This window comes from Telmatherina bonti (assembly GCF_933228915.1).
Source record: "Telmatherina bonti genome assembly, chromosome: 21".
In the NCBI taxonomy this organism is placed as follows: domain Eukaryota; kingdom Metazoa; phylum Chordata; class Actinopteri; order Atheriniformes; family Telmatherinidae; genus Telmatherina; species Telmatherina bonti.
The window spans coordinates 12,213,270-12,232,489 of NC_136630.1; the positions used below are offsets into that span (position 1 = coordinate 12,213,270).

General features: G+C 38.5%; 4 protein-coding genes across 4 annotated transcripts; 3 read left to right on the forward strand and 1 right to left on the reverse strand.

The window, feature by feature from the left end:
* Positions 1-7,465, forward strand: dhx32a (DEAH (Asp-Glu-Ala-His) box polypeptide 32a; the record flags this gene model as incomplete). The annotated part of the gene is made up of 11 exons (XM_079261200.1): positions 1-261; positions 1,001-1,194; positions 1,835-2,207; positions 2,300-2,539; positions 2,633-2,726; positions 3,236-3,382; positions 4,220-4,411; positions 4,502-4,642; positions 6,585-6,775; positions 6,854-7,044; positions 7,273-7,465. The coding sequence occupies 11 exons, from the start codon at positions 1-3 to the stop codon at positions 7,463-7,465; spliced, it is 2,217 nt and encodes a 738-aa protein (XP_079117326.1).
* A 665-nt stretch (positions 7,466-8,130) lies between these two features.
* On the reverse strand, positions 8,131-10,203 carry bccip (BRCA2 and CDKN1A interacting protein). Its single transcript, XM_079261380.1, has 7 exons — positions 10,066-10,203; positions 9,859-9,933; positions 9,698-9,778; positions 9,528-9,614; positions 9,240-9,427; positions 8,761-8,929; positions 8,131-8,563 (listed from the first exon to the last, which is right to left on the reverse strand). Exons 1-7 carry the CDS (start codon positions 10,198-10,200, stop codon positions 8,393-8,395), a joined length of 906 nt encoding a protein of 301 aa, XP_079117506.1. The 5' UTR covers positions 10,201-10,203; the 3' UTR covers positions 8,131-8,392.
* A 392-nt stretch (positions 10,204-10,595) lies between these two features.
* Positions 10,596-14,190, forward strand: uros (uroporphyrinogen III synthase). Its single transcript, XM_079260754.1, has 10 exons — positions 10,596-10,617; positions 11,068-11,142; positions 11,236-11,319; positions 11,423-11,519; positions 11,649-11,723; positions 13,057-13,131; positions 13,232-13,315; positions 13,445-13,530; positions 13,612-13,710; positions 13,825-14,190. Exons 2-10 carry the CDS (start codon positions 11,080-11,082, stop codon positions 13,945-13,947), a joined length of 786 nt encoding a protein of 261 aa, XP_079116880.1. The 5' UTR covers positions 10,596-10,617; positions 11,068-11,079; the 3' UTR covers positions 13,948-14,190.
* A 366-nt stretch (positions 14,191-14,556) lies between these two features.
* mmp21 (matrix metallopeptidase 21) lies at positions 14,557-18,990 on the forward strand (the record flags this gene model as incomplete). Its single annotated transcript, XM_079261201.1, has 7 exons — positions 14,557-14,721; positions 14,801-15,689; positions 16,314-16,453; positions 16,549-16,690; positions 16,824-17,081; positions 17,178-17,350; positions 18,685-18,990. Coding segments are annotated over 7 exons (2,073 nt in total), but the record flags the coding sequence as incomplete, so codon positions are not given.
* Between the last annotated feature and the right edge of the window lie 230 nt (positions 18,991-19,220).

The window sequence follows — 19,220 nt, forward strand, 5'->3', positions numbered from 1 at the left end:
ATGTCGAAAGGGAGTGATTCTGCAGAGCCTGGCACTTTTTCCTGCAGTGAGGAAACTCCCGGGGACATTTCATGTGGCTTTGGAGATGATCTGGAGTTAAACCCATTCGATGGATTGCCCTTTTCCTCTCGTTACTACAAATTACTGAAAGAGAGGAAAACTCTGCCTGTGTGGAAGGTCAGGTGCCAGTTTGAGGATGCTCTGGTAAACAACCAGCTGGTTATTGTGTCTGGAATTGCAAAAACTGGGAGGAGTACACAGGTAAGACTAAATAAAATCTAATCAGGAATAAATTTGAGAATGATTTTCATTCTAAAAAAAAAAAAAAAGTGTCTTATATTACTGAAAAGACACTTAAGACAAAAAGCTAATAGTGCATGTTTTACTTCTCCATCTCTTTTCTGTTCAACGTCTGATTCCTTTCAGACTGAAGGAAAACTCTGTTTGCAGCTATAAGTACAACAGTGTTGCCACATGTTCAAGCCATACTGCTTAGTCAATAAAATTAAATCTTTAGGTTGAGGTTTTTTGTTTGTTTTTTTTGTTTTTGTTTTTTTTTTTGGCCAGAATTGCAATGCTGCTGTGAACAGAAGCTGCCCAACTCAGCAGATGTTGTCCATCTGAGGCTGTCCAAGCTCCTGTTTACTTGCTTCTCTGTGTGCACAAAGGCTCCAGCAGGCCTGTTCGGGGACCTCCTGCTGCTAAGCCCTGATCTGCTGGAGCCGCCTCATGCTGCCAAAGCAATTTTGCATTCTGAACGATAAGACCATTGGACATCTCCTGTCACTGTTTGTGTTGCTGTGAGCTTAAACAAAAGCTGTTTGTATAATCCTGACGACATGCTTGCAACTGAGAAGCCCCAGTTGAGAAGGCAGAAACATGTTGTGTTCAAGTTTATGTATTATGTATGGTTTAAAAAAAAAAAAAAAGAAAAAGAAGAAAAAGAAAGGTAGAGTTAAGTGTGAGGTGTGAACAACCTTTGGCGACTGTTTGCTTTCAGATCCCCCAGTGGTGTGCAGAGTTTTGCTTGTATGCTGAGTACCAGCATGGCATGATTGTGTGCACGCAGACCAACAAACAACAGGCTGTGGATCTGGCCCTTCGCGTGGCCGATGAAATGGATGTGAACATAGGCCATGAAGTGGGTTACACCATCCCACTAGAGACTTGCTGCTCCTCTGACACCATTTTGAGGTTTGTTGATGAGCTCTTACTTGGTCCGTTTCACAGCTAAGAGGAGAATGACACTTAAATATACTGTACAGTCCACAAACAGTCATTTTGAGTGTTTTTATTGTGTATTATTATCTTTTACATTCATACAGGAATTATTCTCAAGAAAAGGCATGACAGCCTGGGAAATTAGATGATTCGGCAACAAATGACTTATTTATTTTAACTTGTCTTAAAACTTGCTTTTGTAGTCATAGTTTTTCTTTAAAGTGACTTCAATGTAAGTTATCCTAAGAGAAACATATTAAATGACATTGTGATATTTCTGTCAACTTCACTCCACAGCAGGAAGTTGTTTAAGTTCAAATTCGAGGTGGGCATGTGCTAAAGGAACTGATATTTTGTAGTCTTGTGTTGTGAAACAAAACAGAGTTTAAAGAAAGTTCATTTTCGCCTTGCATTCATCAACCAACCAGAGATCCAAATGATGAGATTTTATGTCAAATTTGAGCTTTAAAACCTTTTTCTTGCCTATGAAAATGACTCGTTTCTGTTTTAACCACCAGTTTCTTGCAAAATAAGGGAAAAAAACACTTTTTTTTTCAGTTGCCAAATGTGACAACATGCGGCACAGTAAATCTCTTTTTTTGTAAACTGTCAGGTACTGCACAGATGATATGTTGCTGAGAGAGATGATGTCAGACCCATTCCTGGAGCATTATGGAGTCATTGTCATCGACCAGGCCCATGAAAGGACAGTAAGCACAGATGTACTGCTTGGTCTCCTTAAAGACATCCTGCTGCAGAGGCCTGAACTCAGGGTGGTGCTCCTCACTGTGCCGCCCACGACTGAAAAGCTTCTGAAATACTATGGCAGCATCCCGCTCATAAGTCTGGAGGTCTCGTGTCCTGCTGAGGTGGTCCACAGCAACACCTGCAACAAAGACTACTTCTACTCAGCACTGAGACTGGTGTTGGAGATCCATCGAACCAGAGAGAGCGGAGATGTTGTCGTGTTTTTTGCTTCGGCTAAGGTATCATGATGTTATTTTTTCAGAGCAGTTTCATTGGTCTAAAGATTGCCGCTTTAAATTTGGTTGAACAAACTATGCTTGCTTCTCCAAAGGAGGTCCACAGTGCTTACAGCATCCTCCAGAATGAGGGTTCGAGACTGGGGTCGGAGTTGGACCAAATGGTGCCCATAGTCTTCTATCCAAACCAGCGAGGGCTCCTGTCTGTCTTGACTGAACAATCGGGCTCCACAAAGACCAGAAGGGTTTTCCTTTCCGTCCAACACGGGGAGGACTTGTGGTGGACTGCAGAGTCTATAAAGTTTGTCATCGATACAGGAGTCCAGATAAAATTGGTTAGTTGTTTTTTTTTTTACGAGGCGTATCGCCCAAAAGAGCATTATGCTGACACCGATCTGTATTTGTTTCATTATGCTTTTTATCTCTAGGTTTACAATCCCAGAGTGAGAGCTTATTCTGAGAAACTTCAGTCCATCAACCAGTGTCAGGCAGATATCCGCAGGCAGCTGTCAGGACCAGCAGGTATGTTCTCCGATCCTGAATAACAGGATGTTCTCTGCACATCTTTACCCAAAATGCAGCTGGTAAATGAACTTTCCTGAACACGCTTTAGCAAGCTACAGCTATTCTCCCTGGGGTCCGGCACAATTATAATATCAAAAACTTGTAAAAAGTTACACAGCACATCAGCACTTCAGTTCAATCCTGGAAAACAAGCTATTTACATATTCAAAATCATCTCTTTACATCCATTTTTACATAAGTAAATGTATGCATGTCATGTACATTCATGTTACATCCTATCATGTAAACTATACATTCACAAAATACGCTTACTTATAATTGGATATCAACTTATATATTTAATTATCTATAATACAAATCTTCTAGTAGACCTCTGTCCACATTATCAATTAGTTTAATTATCAATTAGTAGTCTTTACATAAAAGAGAACAATGGAACTTTGTAGTATTACTCAGTTGAAAAGCTTTAATTCAAAGCCATATTTAAGTGCTACTTCATTTCTTAGGTAAATGTTTCCGTCTGTATCCTGAAGCAAGCCTACCCCTCGAGACCTCCTCCCAGATTTTGGAGTCTAATATTACACCAACAGTTCTCTTCCTAAAGAGGTTGGAGATAGCTGGCCTCGGTCAGTGTCATTTCATTGACAGACCAGGTAAGAAATTTGACAAGCTGAATTCAGGACAGCAGACATTTTTATTGTTGAGTTGCAGATTCCCACAAAGGCATTTCCCTCACCCTAAAATGCAGCCAAAAAATGTGGAAGAGAAAGAACAAATGAATTTGCTCCGTGTTTCTGTTTGGGCCCAGTCAGCCGTGGTTTAGCTGAGCTGACAACTTGGCTAGTAACCTTTGTTTGAGCCGTGACCCACCCCATCATGTACGGAGCAGACAAAAACCAGCCGGTTCATTATTGGTTATAAAACATGTCTAATTTAGTGCAGCTCCAGAAGAGTACAATGAAGTAGAAAGTTCTGCCAATAGTTTGGTAATAAGTCATTGTGTCACAAAAGGTGCATGGACATAATTCGCTTATGTTTCGTGTGTGTCCTTTCATTTTTAAACTCACTTGTAGGTCTGGACACAAACAAAAAACCTCTTTTTTTTTCTTTTTTGTAGAAAAGTATTAATAAGTGTCAACACGACTAAACAGACAATTCACAGAAAAGAAACCATGAATGAATGTTTATGTAAGAAGAAAAATAAACACAACAAATCTTTTTTGTTTTTTAAGTTTTGTTGAATTCTTTCTTTATTTCAAACGGGTTTTTTTTCTAAAAGTTTAATTTTTTTTATTATCTTTATAATTCTGTAATGTTAATTTTCCTTTTATAATTAATTGGTTGGTTCTATCTTTACTTCTTTTTAGTATAAGTCTTAAAATGCACAGATTGAATCAATCAGGACCGCTTGTTTTTAAAGTATGCATACAGTAACTAAGTTAACACAAAAGAAACATTACACTTATTTGCTATTTCCTTATTTCTGGCAGATCCAGAGGGCCTCATGCAGGCATTGGAGGAGCTGGACTACCTCGCCGCTTTAGATGACGACGGTAACTTGTCTGAGATTGGCATCATCATGTCTGAAATTCCTCTGGATCCTCAAATGGCCAAAGCTCTGCTCGCATCCTGCGAGTTCGACTGTGTGAATGAAATGCTGACTATTGCAGCCATGTTGTCAGGTATGTCCATACTGTGTCCATCATCAGAGTGAAATTTATGTACAGCTCCTTTTAAGGAGCGGCAATAAACTGTTGGCTCTTGTCTTTTAGCGCCGTCCTGCTTCCTGGAGCCATCTGCTGGCATGACCCATGAAGTGGCTCAGATTCACAGAAAGTTCCGGCATCCTGAGGGTGATCACTTCACCCTCATTAATATCTACAACGCCTTTAAACAAAGTCAGAAGGAACAATGTAAGAAACAGAAATTAATTTTAATCTGTGCAAGAAACCATTTTTTAGATTTGCTGCAGCACAGTTGGAGTCGCAGGATTCAGTGTTTCACACTCTGTTTTCTTTCATAAAAGACAACATTACGAGCTAAACTTTTATTTTTACAGAAGTTCAGGCTCTCTTTCACCACCTTCCTGTTCTTCCTTTTGTCCTCTTCATTGAGCTGCTACATATTTGGTCCCAAATGGAAACAAAATAAAGTGATAACCTGTAATAAAACAGTTAACATATGATGATGCAGACATATATAATTGATTAACATCTTTTAAAAATATCAGGCTCTACAGAAAGACTCACATTTTGTTAAGGCATGTTACATCCATCCTGTACTTTTCAACTATAACTAAAATCCCAGATTGGAGAGTCTTAGATGTGAGGAAATGAAGCAGGGAAAAGAAATGAGAGCATACAAATCGAGAAATAGTAAGAGGGGAAAATGTCATTAAAAACAAGTTTATTGACATCAAACTGAATTAAAAACGAGTCAAAGACAAAGTTATACAGATTATTAAAAGAATAAAATAACACTGTTCAATTGCTTAACACTGAAAAACTAAAGTAATAGAATACTGGGATTAATTTGAATTTATGTTTTACATACATTTATTAGAAAGGAGGGGGCTGCACAGTGGTCTGGTGGTTAGCACTGTGGCCTCACAGCAAGAAGGTCACTGGTTCAATCCTTGTGTGGAGTTTGCATGTTCTCCCCGTGTATGCGTGGGTTCTCTCCAGGTACTCTGGCTTCCTCCCACTGTCCAAAGACATGCATGTTAGGTTATTTGGTTACTCTAAATTGCCCCTAGGAGTGAGTGTGAGAGCGTGAGTGTTGTTTGTATCTGTGATGGTCCTGCAATGGACTGGCAAGCTGTCCAGGGTGTACCTTGCCTTTCACCCAAAGCCAGCTGGGATCAGCTTCAGCTCCCCCGCGACCCTGAATTGGATTAAGCGTTTTAGAAAATGAATGAATGAATATTAAAGAAGAGTTTAATATCAGACTGAAGAAAAAAAAAATTAAATCAAATTGTGGTGACAAACCCACTTTGAGCTGTTTGCCATTATTTTTCAGGTTTCAGTTTATATCAGGGGTGGGCAACTCAAAGCAATGTGTCATCAACAGACCTGTGCAGAGTTTGATGTTGAGCTCTGCACAAGTCTGTTGACTAAGGCTGATGTGTGTCAGGTCTGTTGCAGCAGGGAAACTCCTGGACCAGAGACGACTACAACACCACTCTTGGTTTATATAGCAAATCCTAAAATTTGATCTGAGTAAATGTCTGCAGAGCTAGGCTTCAGCAGGAAGCCCATCTGTCTCAACTCCTTAATTATAAAGTAACACTTCATATTTACTTGAATATATATTTTTTAACCTTTAATTAATAATTTGCACTATTGTCGTTATTTTAAGACAGCTTGATTCTGTCAAACCATTCACTTTCATTTTCTGTTAACAAACCACCTGGCATGTCAGGCTCATTATTTCTGTCCAGACACAGTTGGGTTTAAACATGGCTTGAAAAGTGCATCAACAAAAAGTGGTTTTCTTTTGTTAAATCCATTTAGACACAAATAACTAGCAGTATCACCAAGGAGCAAACTTGGAGGATTTCAAATAGGTACTGTAGAAATGTATTTTGGCCCATTTATCCAAGAATCTGCTGCTTAATATTTATGAAAATTCAAATAACTGTCAGCGAGAAGCAAACATCTGGGGTTGTCACATTCATTATTTATTGCCAGTCACAATTCTTCAGAGGTAGGCTTTCAAAATTGAACCAAATTGCGGTATCTGGTGAGTATGAACAAGATTATGACTCACATTTTACATTTTGTCCACTAGACATTTATTTATTAAGTCAAACCAATAATATAATCCATATGCAGGTGACTGTCTTTGTTTCCTCAGACATGACTGCTGAAAAGTGGTGCCGTGACTATTTTCTGGATTATTCTGCCCTGAAGATGGCTGATGCTATTCGATCAGAGCTGACAGACACTCTGAACAGAATTGAGCTTCCCATTTCTGAGCCCTCTTTTGGAACCAAAACAAACACGAACAACATCAAACGAGCTCTGTTGGCTGGATTCTTCATGCAGGTATAAATAAAACAGTGATGCTTCTTCATATTGCTTTCATTAGTTTGACTTATTCACTTTTTTTTTTTTTTAACTTAGATTGCTCGAGATGTGGATGGTTCAGGAAACTACTTCATCTTGACACACAAGCACATGGCCCAGATGCACCCGCTCTCCGGTTACGGAGCTCAGTCACACAAGCTGGGGCTGCCAGAGTGGGTGCTTTTCAACGAGTACACCCTCTCAGAAAATAACTACATCAGAACAGTCTCTGAAATTTCCCCTCAAGTGTAAGTCAGTCTCTATTCACAAGCAGATTACAGATGTGTCCACATGTGGCTTATATTTCTATATGCTACACTGTCATGATTTTAATATCACAGTGGGCCATCTTTTTTTTTTTTTTTTTTTTTTTTAGTTTTTAAAGCTTTTTCAAGTCCCAACAGCTGCTTGCTTTCTCAAGTTTTAGTAATGTCCATTTAAAAAAAAAAAAGAAAATCTTGTCTGATCTGTTTTAGGTTCATTCAAACGGCACCATTGTACTTCTTCTACAACCTGCCCCCTAGTGAGAGCAAAGACTTTCTGCAGGACATGTTGGACTCAGAGGCGTCAAGAAGTTGCAGAGAGAAGCAGCGAATGGCAAACGGCAGTGATGCCACCAGAGACTGTGCAGCAGTGACACAGACTTATGACAGATGTATGATTCAATAAACTGTGACCAGAGATTTAGGTTGTTATACTCCAACCACGTTTTATGCTTGTAGAATATTTGCAGTCTGTCTAAAATAGGATGAAAATGTGCAACAGTGGTGGATCATACCTCTCTGAAGACAGGATTGTCAGGTTGTCAAACATGCTGTGAAGAGCAGCAACAATTATGGCCTAAATCCAACAAATGAGCAAATGTAGGTGCTCGTTTTCAGCATTTTCCCCTTTTTGTATAGTTGATCTGCTTGACTGTCTAGTAATACTTTTATCCAGTATTTCAGTTCATATGAGCAGCAGGAGGACTGCAAGTGCATGTTCAGTGGATTCCCTCTTATAGCTGGTCATATCCAGATGCTTTAGCACATAAATATTTGAAAACATAAAATGATCGCTCCTTGCTTGTCTGCTTTTAGTCTCGAGCAGATGTAAACACGGCCTAAAACTTGGAATGTAGAGCAAGTTGCTCCCAGATTAAGAAGAAAATTGGAAATAGAGGCATTTATTGATTTCCTCATCAAGTCAGGTGTGCCAAAAGGGAAAACTGTTTTGGCTCAATTATACAAGAATGTGGCTGTAATTGTTTAATCAAAGAACTTTTCTGAAAAAATGTGATCATGGAAATTTCTGCACCAAGCACAACTGTTTGTGTGGAAAGAAACATCTGAATGCACGAGCTCTAAAATAGTCTTTAATTTTACATCTCAATAAGTGTGAGCCCAAACTCAGTTATCTATTCCAGCTCATAACACACTAAAGAAAAGCATCCACAGTATCTATTGATAAAGAATTTTTACATTTGAGTGACATCACGATTGTTTCCCCAAATAAATCTTGTAGAAAGTCTTTACAGTTCAAAAGAAACGTTTCTTTGAGATAACCGCATCGAAAACATTTTCGATGAAGCTGAATATCTTTGCATTGATGCGTACTTCACACAGTTAGATATTCTTTCAGTTTGTCCATAATGGCAGGCATTTTGTCTGTAGGTATCAGCATCACTGTCCTGAAAGGCTTCATGGGTACATCGTCAAATGACCACCTGCCGCTTAAACAAGAGTCGGCTTCCTCCTGGACTGAAAAGTGGAACTTCAGGATTGCTTGCTGTAAACACAACATGGACAAAGTTTGGGAAAAAAAAAATTAGAACACACACACACTAAAGCTGGCTTTTCAAATGGAAACTTAGATGAAAGTTATTACTCTGTTTTTTTTAAGTAAAAGGCAAATAGCTACTGATTAGATACTTGAAGTCGGGACTGCCCTGATTAACATTAAACTTCTTAAATCTTTGACTCTACCTCATAGAAGAATTCCTCCTCCGCATTGACAAACATGTACTCCTCTTTGGGAACGCCTCCTCTGGCTGGAATATTCTTTGTTGCTTCTTTGCAGGTTTTGCTGATCATAAGACAATAGTGACACCTCCCACTGGGCTTATTAGTCCTCTGAGCTTCATCAATTTCCTCCCTAAAAGGATAACAAAACTCTGTTTATACACATGTTAAAGATGCAAAGCTGTAGAAGCTGCAACACATTTCTTATGTAAATAAATTGATAGAAATTCAACTTTTCTTTTGGGGTTATTTATAATTAACAGTTCAAGTACAAGAAGATAAATAGCTCACATTATCAGATCAACAGGCAGCATCAGCAACATGCCAAATAGCATCTCTCTGTACTTATACACCATCCTGTGAATGTTTCACTTGCACTAAACATACTTTACATTTAATCAGAAAATATTGAAATGACAATTGGCTGACAAAGTAGAACTCACTGGAGCTGTTTGTGCAGAGGGAGGGCAATCTGTGGCGGTACATTAATGAAGCGCTCGCTCAGCAGCAGCCCGACAGGCTTGCTAATGTCACTGAAGATCTCTTCTAACTGTTCTGTCGCACTATGAGGGGCATTCTTCTCACACTGGTCTAGAATCAGCTTTTTGATTTCCTCCACACACTGCAAACCCTGCAAAAACCACCAGTTCCAAGTTCAAATGAAGAAGCTTCAACATTTATGACTTATTGCATTTTTGTTTGTAGAATTTGGTCTGCCAGAGAGATGTTACCTTTCTTTCTGTAAGGTTAAGCATGGTGATGAATCCAAACACTTCATCTGGGTCATCGTCATCGCTGTCTTCTGGTACTTCAGCTTGCTGGTGGAAAATCATGGGACCAAATGAGACAGGGAATAAACTCTCAGTCAATTGTGACCAGATCCCACAGATTAGAAACTCACCTTGATGACACTTCCTACGTGATTCTGCTGGATGATGATGTCTGTCATCTCTGATGTGTTTACATGAGCCTTCAGGAAGAGCTGAGTCCAAACATGACAAGAGGTGTTATCATTGACATCATGCTGACAATATTTATTGCACATATCACGCCGCCCCTCACCTGCTGCAAAAGTTTCTTTATACCATTGAAGTCGTTGTCTGAAATGGTGTGGGCTTCAAAATCCACTATGACCTCCTGGAAAGAGGGGAGTAAGCGTATTTTCATTGCAATGATTAGCTAGTTAGCTCAGTAACCCAGCTAAGTAGCTAGCTTGATCTCTTGATAGCAAAATCAACTACAAGTTCTAAGAATGTTTTGGTCCTTCACCTCGTTAATTTCCTCCTCACTGTCTTCTTCCCCAGAATCATCCTCTTCCTCCTCTGATTTCTCATCGGAACTGCTTTCGTCCTCATCTGGATTTTCACCCAAACCTACTGCTCTCTTCTTAGCCGATGAAGCCATGCTGCAGCATTAAACAGCGTGTCAAATAAGAGGGCGGGACAAAGGTTGTAGTTCAACAGGGCAGAAATGGAAGCCAAAACTGTGGAGCTGCCATTATGGGTCTGGATATGCGACGCGGGCTGTTCTGTGAAGCGACTATGGGAGCCGTAATGTCGGCCAGTTGCGCATCGGGAAATGGAATAAACCATTTATTAAACGGGGGGTTTACTTTTTTAAACTATTTCAAAACTCTGCAGGACTGTGATAAAACATTTAAGTGTATCATAAAATGTTTTTATATAGAATATTTGAACGAATAAAAGTAAAATGTACTGTTAACATGTATTTTTCTTTCTATAGGTGTTTGAAAATCTGTTAAATGTGCAATGTTCACCCTCCTTTAACTGAGAATAAAATGATCTCCATGAACGACTCAAGGTATTAGAATTAGGTGCAATTTTTTCATTGTTTTTGGCTTTCTCTTTCGCTCATATTACAATCCTTTAATACCTAACAAATCAGTGACTTTGTATTGCTTAAACGTACTAATTGGTTCTGTAAGCGGGAAGGTTACTGTGGCTAATCTGTCACCCACTGTTTTTAGCTAATGTAAACAACAACACACGGCTTAAGGAAAAACTACCTGCGTGGAAAATATGACTTTATTGCTTTTTATTTACTATTCATAAGCAGCGAGCTCACCGTGACTCAACAGCATTGTTATCAGGAGGTTGCATACGACAGTTTAAGGGTGTAACTTAGCTAAATAAGCCCACACACCCAGCTTTCAGCACTTTCAGCAGTTTCTAAATGTAACTGCATCTTCATCAGCATTGTTTATGTTTTGTTCTGTTGTTGTTGTTTTTTTCTCTTGTCTAAAATTTTAAGGGCATCACCAAAATGCATGTATTGCTTCTTAAAGAGCCAAGAGAGGGAGAGTCTGGACCTGACCCTTACATTGAGGTAGACATAATGTACCAGTTTGCTAAAATATGTATTCTTTATAGTTATCACAAGAGTGATCATTTAACTTGACTTAATATTTTGATGCTGTAGGCGCTGGCATCACATGGACACAAAGCAACTCTAATCCCTGTGCTGTCTTTTAAGTTTGTCTCATTAAACACGTTGTCTGATAAGGTAAACTGCTTTGTCACAGGCACTGAATTAATATTTGTCTCATGTCTACATATTTTCTGCTTAATATAATAGCACTTGCGATTTAAGCTGTCTTTCCTTTTAGCTGTTCCAACCAGATAAACACGGTGGCCTCATATTTACCAGTCCGAGAGCGGTGGAGGCAGTAAAGATGTGTTTGGAAGCAGAAGAAAGAAGAGAAGGTGAGAAAGGACAGATAAAGAATCTTATGAGGGAAAAAAAAACATACATTGTAAGCATTTTAAGATCTGTGTTGTGTATATATTTTCGACTGTTTTAGACTTAAAACTATTTTGTTCTCACTCATTTAGAGTGGAATAAATCAGTGAAAGACAAATGGAACGCCAAATCCATCTATGTGGTTGGGAAGGCCACTGCAGCATTAGGTGAGTTGTTATCACAGGAATTCATCGGTTACTTTAAGTCATTTTCTAAACGTTTGTCAGGCATTGTATTCCTCATAAACCCATTGTAATTGCTGCAGAGTGTGCTGGGCACCTGGTGTTCACAGGCATGTGTGAAGTGGTTTGACTCCATTCAGTCACTTGTTATACACAAGCAACAGTTTGCTGTGATATGCAGCGAATGCATTTCGCCTTAAGAAAACAAGCAGGTGTAGCATCTTCCTGATTTCAGAGCCTGTTTAGCTTTGCATTGTCATTGCTTTTTTTTTTAGTTTAGTTGGAACAAATAAAAGCTGCTGGTTTTTTTTGTTTTTTTTTTTTAACAGATGTATGACATTTGAATGCTTGTTTTGTTCAGAAAAGTTATGTTACATAACTGGTTTGAGTTGACTGATGACTTTATTTGGGAATTGAACCGTCTCTCACTTGTTACTTGACAAATGAGCTTTTTAAAAGTTTTGGACCACTGTTGTTCAATTTTTGTTTCATAATGCACCAATATTTGCTTTAGGTCACAGATGAGCTTCAGAAAAGACATCTTGGATTTTAACTATAGAGCCATGTTCTTGTAATAGCGACAGAATGTGATTTGGCATTTTCTTTCAAATAAGCAATGCTCTCTCTGTGTCTAATGTTTTTTGGTATTGTAACATGTTTTCTCTGTATTCTTTTCTGTTCTCTTTCTGTCCCTTTTCTATCCTTTCCGGTCAGGTCCAGCGGCATAAACTTTGTAATCCAAACAATTATCCAAAACAAATAGAAAAATAAAATAAGAATCAAGAAATAGAAGGGGATCATTACATCTATAAAAGTTCCCCTTGGCAAAATAAATTTGCTCAGCAGAACACAGCATCCAGAACATCAGTCTGCTTGCTAAAATGCTGGACAAGACAAAAAAAAAAAAAAAAAAAAAGCTATTGTCACATGTGTCCAGAAACCTTTCTGGATTCCCTGAAAGCACTTCTTTAATTAGATTTTTATTGATACTTCAATTAATAAACCTTTTTAGTTGTGATGCAAAGAATGTCCAAGTTTGCAAATGGAAATTTAAAGAAGTTTAAAAGATAAAACTCCAGTTAGTGTTTTGCATTTTGGTCCAGAGTTTAGTTTTTTTTTTTTTTACCCCACACAGAAGCTTTTTTCTTCTTCTTCTTCTTCTTCTTGTTGACCTCAATTTTAAAATAACAATTTAAAAAAAAAAAAAAAGAAGACAGAGAAAAAAAATCAAAACTAGTTTATAGTTTTATATTATTTCCATATAATTTCATTCTGTTTTAATTTAATCTGTGGTCATGTTTGTGATTTGTTTACACAGTCCAAACTCTGGGTCTGAACCCTTTGGGAGAAGACACGGGGACAGCAGAGGTCCTGTCACGTGTTATCATTGAACGTATGGTCTGATTTTATTACAACCCTCATTCTGTACAGTTAATTTAATAAACATTTCAATATTATTCTTAAAACTAATGTGACCTTAATTCCTCCTGTAGGAGAGGACACAAATATCCCACCACTCTTTTTCCCCTGTGGCTCTATCAAAAGGGAAGTGTTGCCAACGGCTTTAAGGGAACATGGTAAGCATTTCCTCTTATTGTTTCTCACCATTAAAACTCAAGGTGATGAGACCCTCTGGGGTTACACTAATTATAAAATAGTAATTGCGCTACATTTATCATGGTGGGGATCTGTTTCTTTGTTTCCAGGGGTTCCCCTAGAGACGTTGACTGTCTATCAAACCTCTGAACATCCTGATATTGAGAAAAATCTGAAGAACTATTTCACAGAGCAGGTACACTCCTCCCGCTCCCACACTTTTTAGAAACTGTTTTTTTTAAATACAGTAAATATTGATTTGTTTGTGTGTTATTAGGGAACTCCTGCAAGCATAGGTTTCTTTAGTCCCTCAGGAGTAAAGTTTTGCCTGGAAGTGGTAAGGAGGCTGGCAGGCGATAGCCTGACTCAAATAAAAGTACGTTCTCCTCATAGCTATTCATGCAAAAATATAAAGATACATGGAAAAAAATTCCTAAACCTGTAGTATGGAACAGCTCCTCAGTGCCTTTGACTGTCTCTTTGTTTCCAGTTTGCAGCCATTGGTCCAACTACTCATGATGCAATGACAGTAGAAGGTCTTTGTGTGAGCTGTGCAGCAGAAAAGCCAACAGCTGAACACCTGGCAGGAGCCATCGCCAAGGTTCTACAGTGACCATCTACAACCCTCCTGAATCCTTATCTTATATGTCTCCTTTTGTATATGAGTGTATTGCAATTTTTCTGTTTTACTTCGTCGCTTATCTCATGATTGCTGGATACGCTGCAGCTCCGTTGCACAAGATTTGATGTGTGTGTCATAAATGTCCACCAAGACAGATTTGTGTTTATCTGAAATGTCTTTAAAGTGAATGTTGAATTATCTTTGAAAATAAACCTCAGCTGGTATAATGTGAAAGATTTCTGTTAGTTGTTATTCACTGTAAAACACTGAAGTGTGTATTTGTTCAGAGCAGGTGTTGGTAACGGTCCTAAAACAGCTTTATTGCCCACATAAAAGTAAAGTTTAAACTTTCTCTCCAGATGAGCAATTGCCAGTTTAAAGCCACTGGAGTAACAGGAGTAACGCATCCTTGAAATTCGGTCAAATTTATCACTTGTAAGCAGTAAATATATGTTGACTTTTGGCGCAGAAGTGACGAAAGTAGGCAATCTCCAGAGAGTCACACCTTTAGATAGGTGGGGAGAAACTCGTGCTCATCCTATAAAGCAGCGTTGTTCTTTGCTTGTCACAAGCACAACTTTTACTGAACCTCTGGGGTAAACCATTGCCACGATGCTGACTTTTATCCAGCTGATCATTTCGCTTTTCTTCATGAATATTAGCTCCATTCACACAGAAAGACTTTTCCATAATCGGGATCATTCTGATGTGCAGATGATTGATTCTAACCAAGCTCCAGTCATAACGGATGAGCATAAAGCGGAGGTAATTATTTTTTAATGTCCTTTTCCGTTTTAATATCCACATTAAATATCTAATGAGTAACTGCAGGATGTTGTTTAAGCTATTTCTCTCTAGGTACGGCTTCATCAAACCAGTTAACTGGGAGGAGATCCATTTGGAGAATTCAGACACATTTATCAGTGACGACTTCCTGGATGACCTCCAGGCCACGATACAGGAGGGAACCTCAATGCCTCATGCAAGGGTCTCTCTTCAAAGTGGTGATCGAGATGGCCAGGACAGTCAAACTGAGAATCAAGCATTTATTTCAGCTCTTAAAGAGTTTCAAAGGGTGTCAGGTCTGCCTGTTACAGGAGTGTTTGATGAAGCCACCAAGGAAGCGATGAACAAACCAAGATGTGGAGTCCCTGACCAGGACTTAGACCTGGACAGGCATGCAGCACCTGAAAACAGTGGCGAATTAAATGTTGAAAACAGTCTTGGAGACAGTTTTAAAGAGACTGACAGCAACAACACAACAAACAATATAATCAGTGGCTCTGCTAATTCATCTGAAGATGGCGTATTAAATTTTAATGAGACAGAAAATGCTCTCATGGGAATTTCAGATGACACAAGCATGAAGAATACAACAGACTTCTTGAATCTTACTTCTCTAAACAGCTCACATGACATCAGTCTGGGTAATCAGAGTATGAACACAAACCAGAGTGATGCAGTGAGGCGCAGAAAGCGTCACCTCGCCATTCTCGTGTCCAAAAACAGACAAAAGAGAGATTTGAGTGAAACTGGTCACGTGGCCTTTTCTAAGACTGTCTCGAAGTGGAGGCTAATCGGCGAAGGGTACAGCAGCCAGCTGACTATTGAAGAACAAAGGTACATCTTCAGGCTGGCTTTCAGGATGTGGAGTGAAGTGTCGCCACTGGAATTTGTAGAAGATGTGCAGTCACCTTTGGAGGATGTTGATATCAAGCTGGGTTTTGGCACAGGTAGGCCTCAGCCAATACATGATGGATACAACAGATTTTCATAAATACATATTAGACTTTGGTTTGGTTTAATATAACTTCACAAGTAGTGGCAGATTTGGGTAAGTTGAACTCGGTGTTGGCTTCGTTGGCTTTGTTCTGGCTGAGGCTGAGTACTGTTACAGAAATAGTTGGAAGGTTTGGCAAGGTTTTATGTCTATGTATGTGGACAAAGTTTGGCTGGAAGAATCTGCACTATGGACCATGTGTGGAGACTTAAACTGGGTTAATTTACAGACTGGGAATATCGAAGACACGCAGATCTGGACTAGTGTACTTTGGTCCCATTTTTTTCTTTTTTCTAATAGTTTAAATGTGGGATTTACAATAACAAAGGATTTAGACATTTTAGAATGTTTGCAAGGGTTTATCTTTAAGTTTGATGTTATGACCCACATCCTCATTTATATTTAAGATTTAATGGTAAAACAACCATGTTGGCAAAGGCAATGATTCTTGAAACTACAGTTTTCACAGATGACACAGATTTATGGCAGTATACCTCCCTATTGGATTTATTATTGCTCATTCTTGCATTGAGAAATCAACGCATATTCAACACAAAGCATTTTTTTCTCCCCACAGGAAGACATCTGGGATGCAATCAGAGATTTGACGGCACTGGTCAAGAATTTGCCCATGCCTGGTTCCTTGGTGATATACATTTTGATGATGATGAGCATTTTACTGCTCCCAATACTGGCAGTGGAATAAGTCTATTAAAAGTAAGCATATGAAAAAAAATTCAATGAGTAAAAAAAAAAAAAAACAAAACATTGCAAGGTTCAGTAACAACACTTTCAGTTGACTCCCTTATTAGGTTGCAGTTCATGAGATTGGTCACGTTTTGGGTTTACCCCACATCTACAGACCTGGATCTATAATGCAGCCAAGCTATCTGCCCCATGAGTCGGGCTTTGAAATGGACTGGATGGACAGAAAAGCTATACAGCATCTCTACGGTAGGTGGCTACAGCATTACCTTGTTCATACTCAGTCACAAAGAAAAAGACATTCGGTGTAATCTTCACAGTTTAAAGAGTAAATCAACACAAACCAATTTGTTTTCTTTATCGTGCTTCTATTTGACACCAGGTGGCTGTAAAGGTCGCTTTGACACAGTGTTTGACTGGATCAGAAAAGAAAAAACACCTTACGGGAAGGTGGTCATCCGTTTCAACACATATTTCATGAGAGGAGGCTGGTACTGGCTGTATGAGAACAGAAACAATAGAACCCGTTATGGTGATCCAGTTCCACTACAGATCGGTTGGCATGGGATTCCTAAGGATGGTGTGGATGCATATGTACATGTGTGGTCCAAAAAAAGAGATGCTGTTTACTTTTTCAAAGGTAGCTAAACAGATAGAATTTTCCAAATGTGAGAGATAATTTTGCTCCTATAACATCAGTTCTGTACAGGTATTTCATGGGCTTCTGTTTTTGCAGGTACTCAGTTCTGGAGGTATGACAATGAGAATGACCACGTCCTCAAACAAGACTCTGAAGGTCATCAATATCCCAGGTTAATCTCTGAAGGTTTCCCAGGGGTGCCTGGCCCCGTTGACACAGCCTTTTATGACAGGAGGGACTCCCACATCTACTTCTTCAAAAGCTCTCATGTAAGTTTTTTTCCCCCTTAAAAAAAGGTGATCTGAAGGTAAACAGGGATTATGTTTTTAACTTTCATTGCTGCCATGGTTACAGCCATTTAGCTTATACATATATGACTGCTTTATCTTTAGAAAGGAGTTTTGGATGCAGAACTGAAGCACAACAGAGACAAGGGCTCCTACAAGGTGTATGTTTTATAAATACTGAAGATTAAAAGTTTAAATATTTATTTTAGAACGAACGAATGAATGAAAAAAGATAAGAAAAGAAAAAACATATGTACATACCTATACATACATATGTACATATACACACTTATACTTACATGTCACTCAAATAACTGGAGACTTAAAAAGGGAACAATAACTAAAAATTAGCAAAAATGTAATTTAGTAATATAAGACACTGTTTTTTCATTTAATTGAGTTGAAGAAAGAAAAACAAACAAACAAACAAATTGGTCCTGGACAAATTAGAGCACTTTTCTGTTGAACAGTGGGACAAAACACCTGTCATCAGGTGCAGAAGTTTGACTGAGAGGAACAGAAAACACCTGACTGGAGCGGAAACATTAAAGGATTGTTCAACAAAATATCAGTTTATGAGTGATGTAACATGTAATAAATGATCTTATTTGTTTGCTTTCTAAAAACATATTTCTATTAAACCAGAATTAGAAAATAATGTAATGATTTTCATATGATTATAATTTATTATTACTTGAGTCAATTTCAGATTATTTCACAGGCAGCTGTTTTTTATTTCCTTCTTTAATGAAAGTGTATGAATAAATATGAGCACAACTGTACATACTAAGGAAGAAAATAATAACATTCATAATATTAACATTATTAATCATAACAATAATACCAATTCCTTTGCTGAGTAAGTAAACACAGTATAAAATAGTGCAGGGCGTTAAATCGTGTACAACATTTCCTGTACATAAGTACAACATTATGTACAAAGGAAATCCATTTTAAGTTGTTGGCAAAAGGAAATCTTTTGAGCATTAGGAAGTTCATGTTAAAGCTAATTACATAATATGAATGCCATGTCTGTGCTTTGTGTTTATGATGAACTTGAGTAAAATGTGTGTATATTTACTGTTTATGCAACCTGTAACTGTTGCTTTATATAAAAATGTTTATTTTTGGAATTTAATAATGCTGAGCAAATGATCACACACCAAGTGCAGTCATGTATACACCCCAAGATAGTTAGTTGTTTGTCTACTTTATAAGGGGTGCATTCAAAGAAGCCAACTTTTCTGGTGATTTTCTTTTTCTGTTGTAATTACACGGCTCCTGTTTTAGAGAGAAATGACTGTCTGTTCAAACAGGTGTATGCATTCAGTGTGGAAGCCAACAGCTTGGCAGGAGGCTTCCCCAAAAACATCAGAGATGTTTTCCCTCCAGTGGAGAGTGGAGACCATCCAGATGGCAACATTGATGCTGCCTACTTCTCCTACACCCACAATGCTATCTTTCTACTCAAGGGCACACGTTTTTGGCAAGTGGCAGGCAGCCGCGATCGGTGGCGCCGGCCTTTTCTGCCACAAAATGGCCTATTGCCACACAAAGAGGTGGATCAGCAATGGTTTGACATCTGTGATGTTCATCCGACTGCACTCAAACTAACCCGCTGAGGGTGCTGCAGCAGATGTAATAAATTCCACTCATGTCTACAGATGCAGCCTACTGATTTACCTGTAGGTATACAAGCTACAGTACGCTCACGGACATCAATTATCTTTGCTTTTTCTTCAGTGTTGACTGTGTATTTATCTAAAAGACAAAAATAACTTTGTTGGCTAATTTCATTTATTTTATCTTTAATATTTTAATGAGGTGAGCTAGTGAATAATTTAACCATTTA

Bases quoted from the DNA above. Each gene is read 5' to 3' on its own strand.
- bccip (XM_079261380.1), bottom strand. From the start codon at position 10,200: ATGGCTTCATCGGCTAAGAAGAGAGCAGTAGGTTTGGGTGAAAATCCA. The intron at 9,779-9,858 runs GTGAGGGGCGGC...GTTTGGACTCAG, and splicing joins TAAAGAAACTTTTGCAGCAG to CTCTTCCTGAAGGCTCATGT. The intron at 9,615-9,697 runs GTGAGTTTCTAA...ATTTTCCACCAG, and splicing joins ACGTAGGAAGTGTCATCAAG to CAAGCTGAAGTACCAGAAGA.
- uros (XM_079260754.1), top strand. From the start codon at position 11,080: ATGCATGTATTGCTTCTTAAAGAGCCAAGAGAGGGAGAGTCTGGACCT. The intron at 11,724-13,056 runs GTGAGTTGTTAT...TTGTTTACACAG, and splicing joins GAAGGCCACTGCAGCATTAG to TCCAAACTCTGGGTCTGAAC. The intron at 13,316-13,444 runs GTAAGCATTTCC...CTTTGTTTCCAG, and splicing joins AACGGCTTTAAGGGAACATG to GGGTTCCCCTAGAGACGTTG.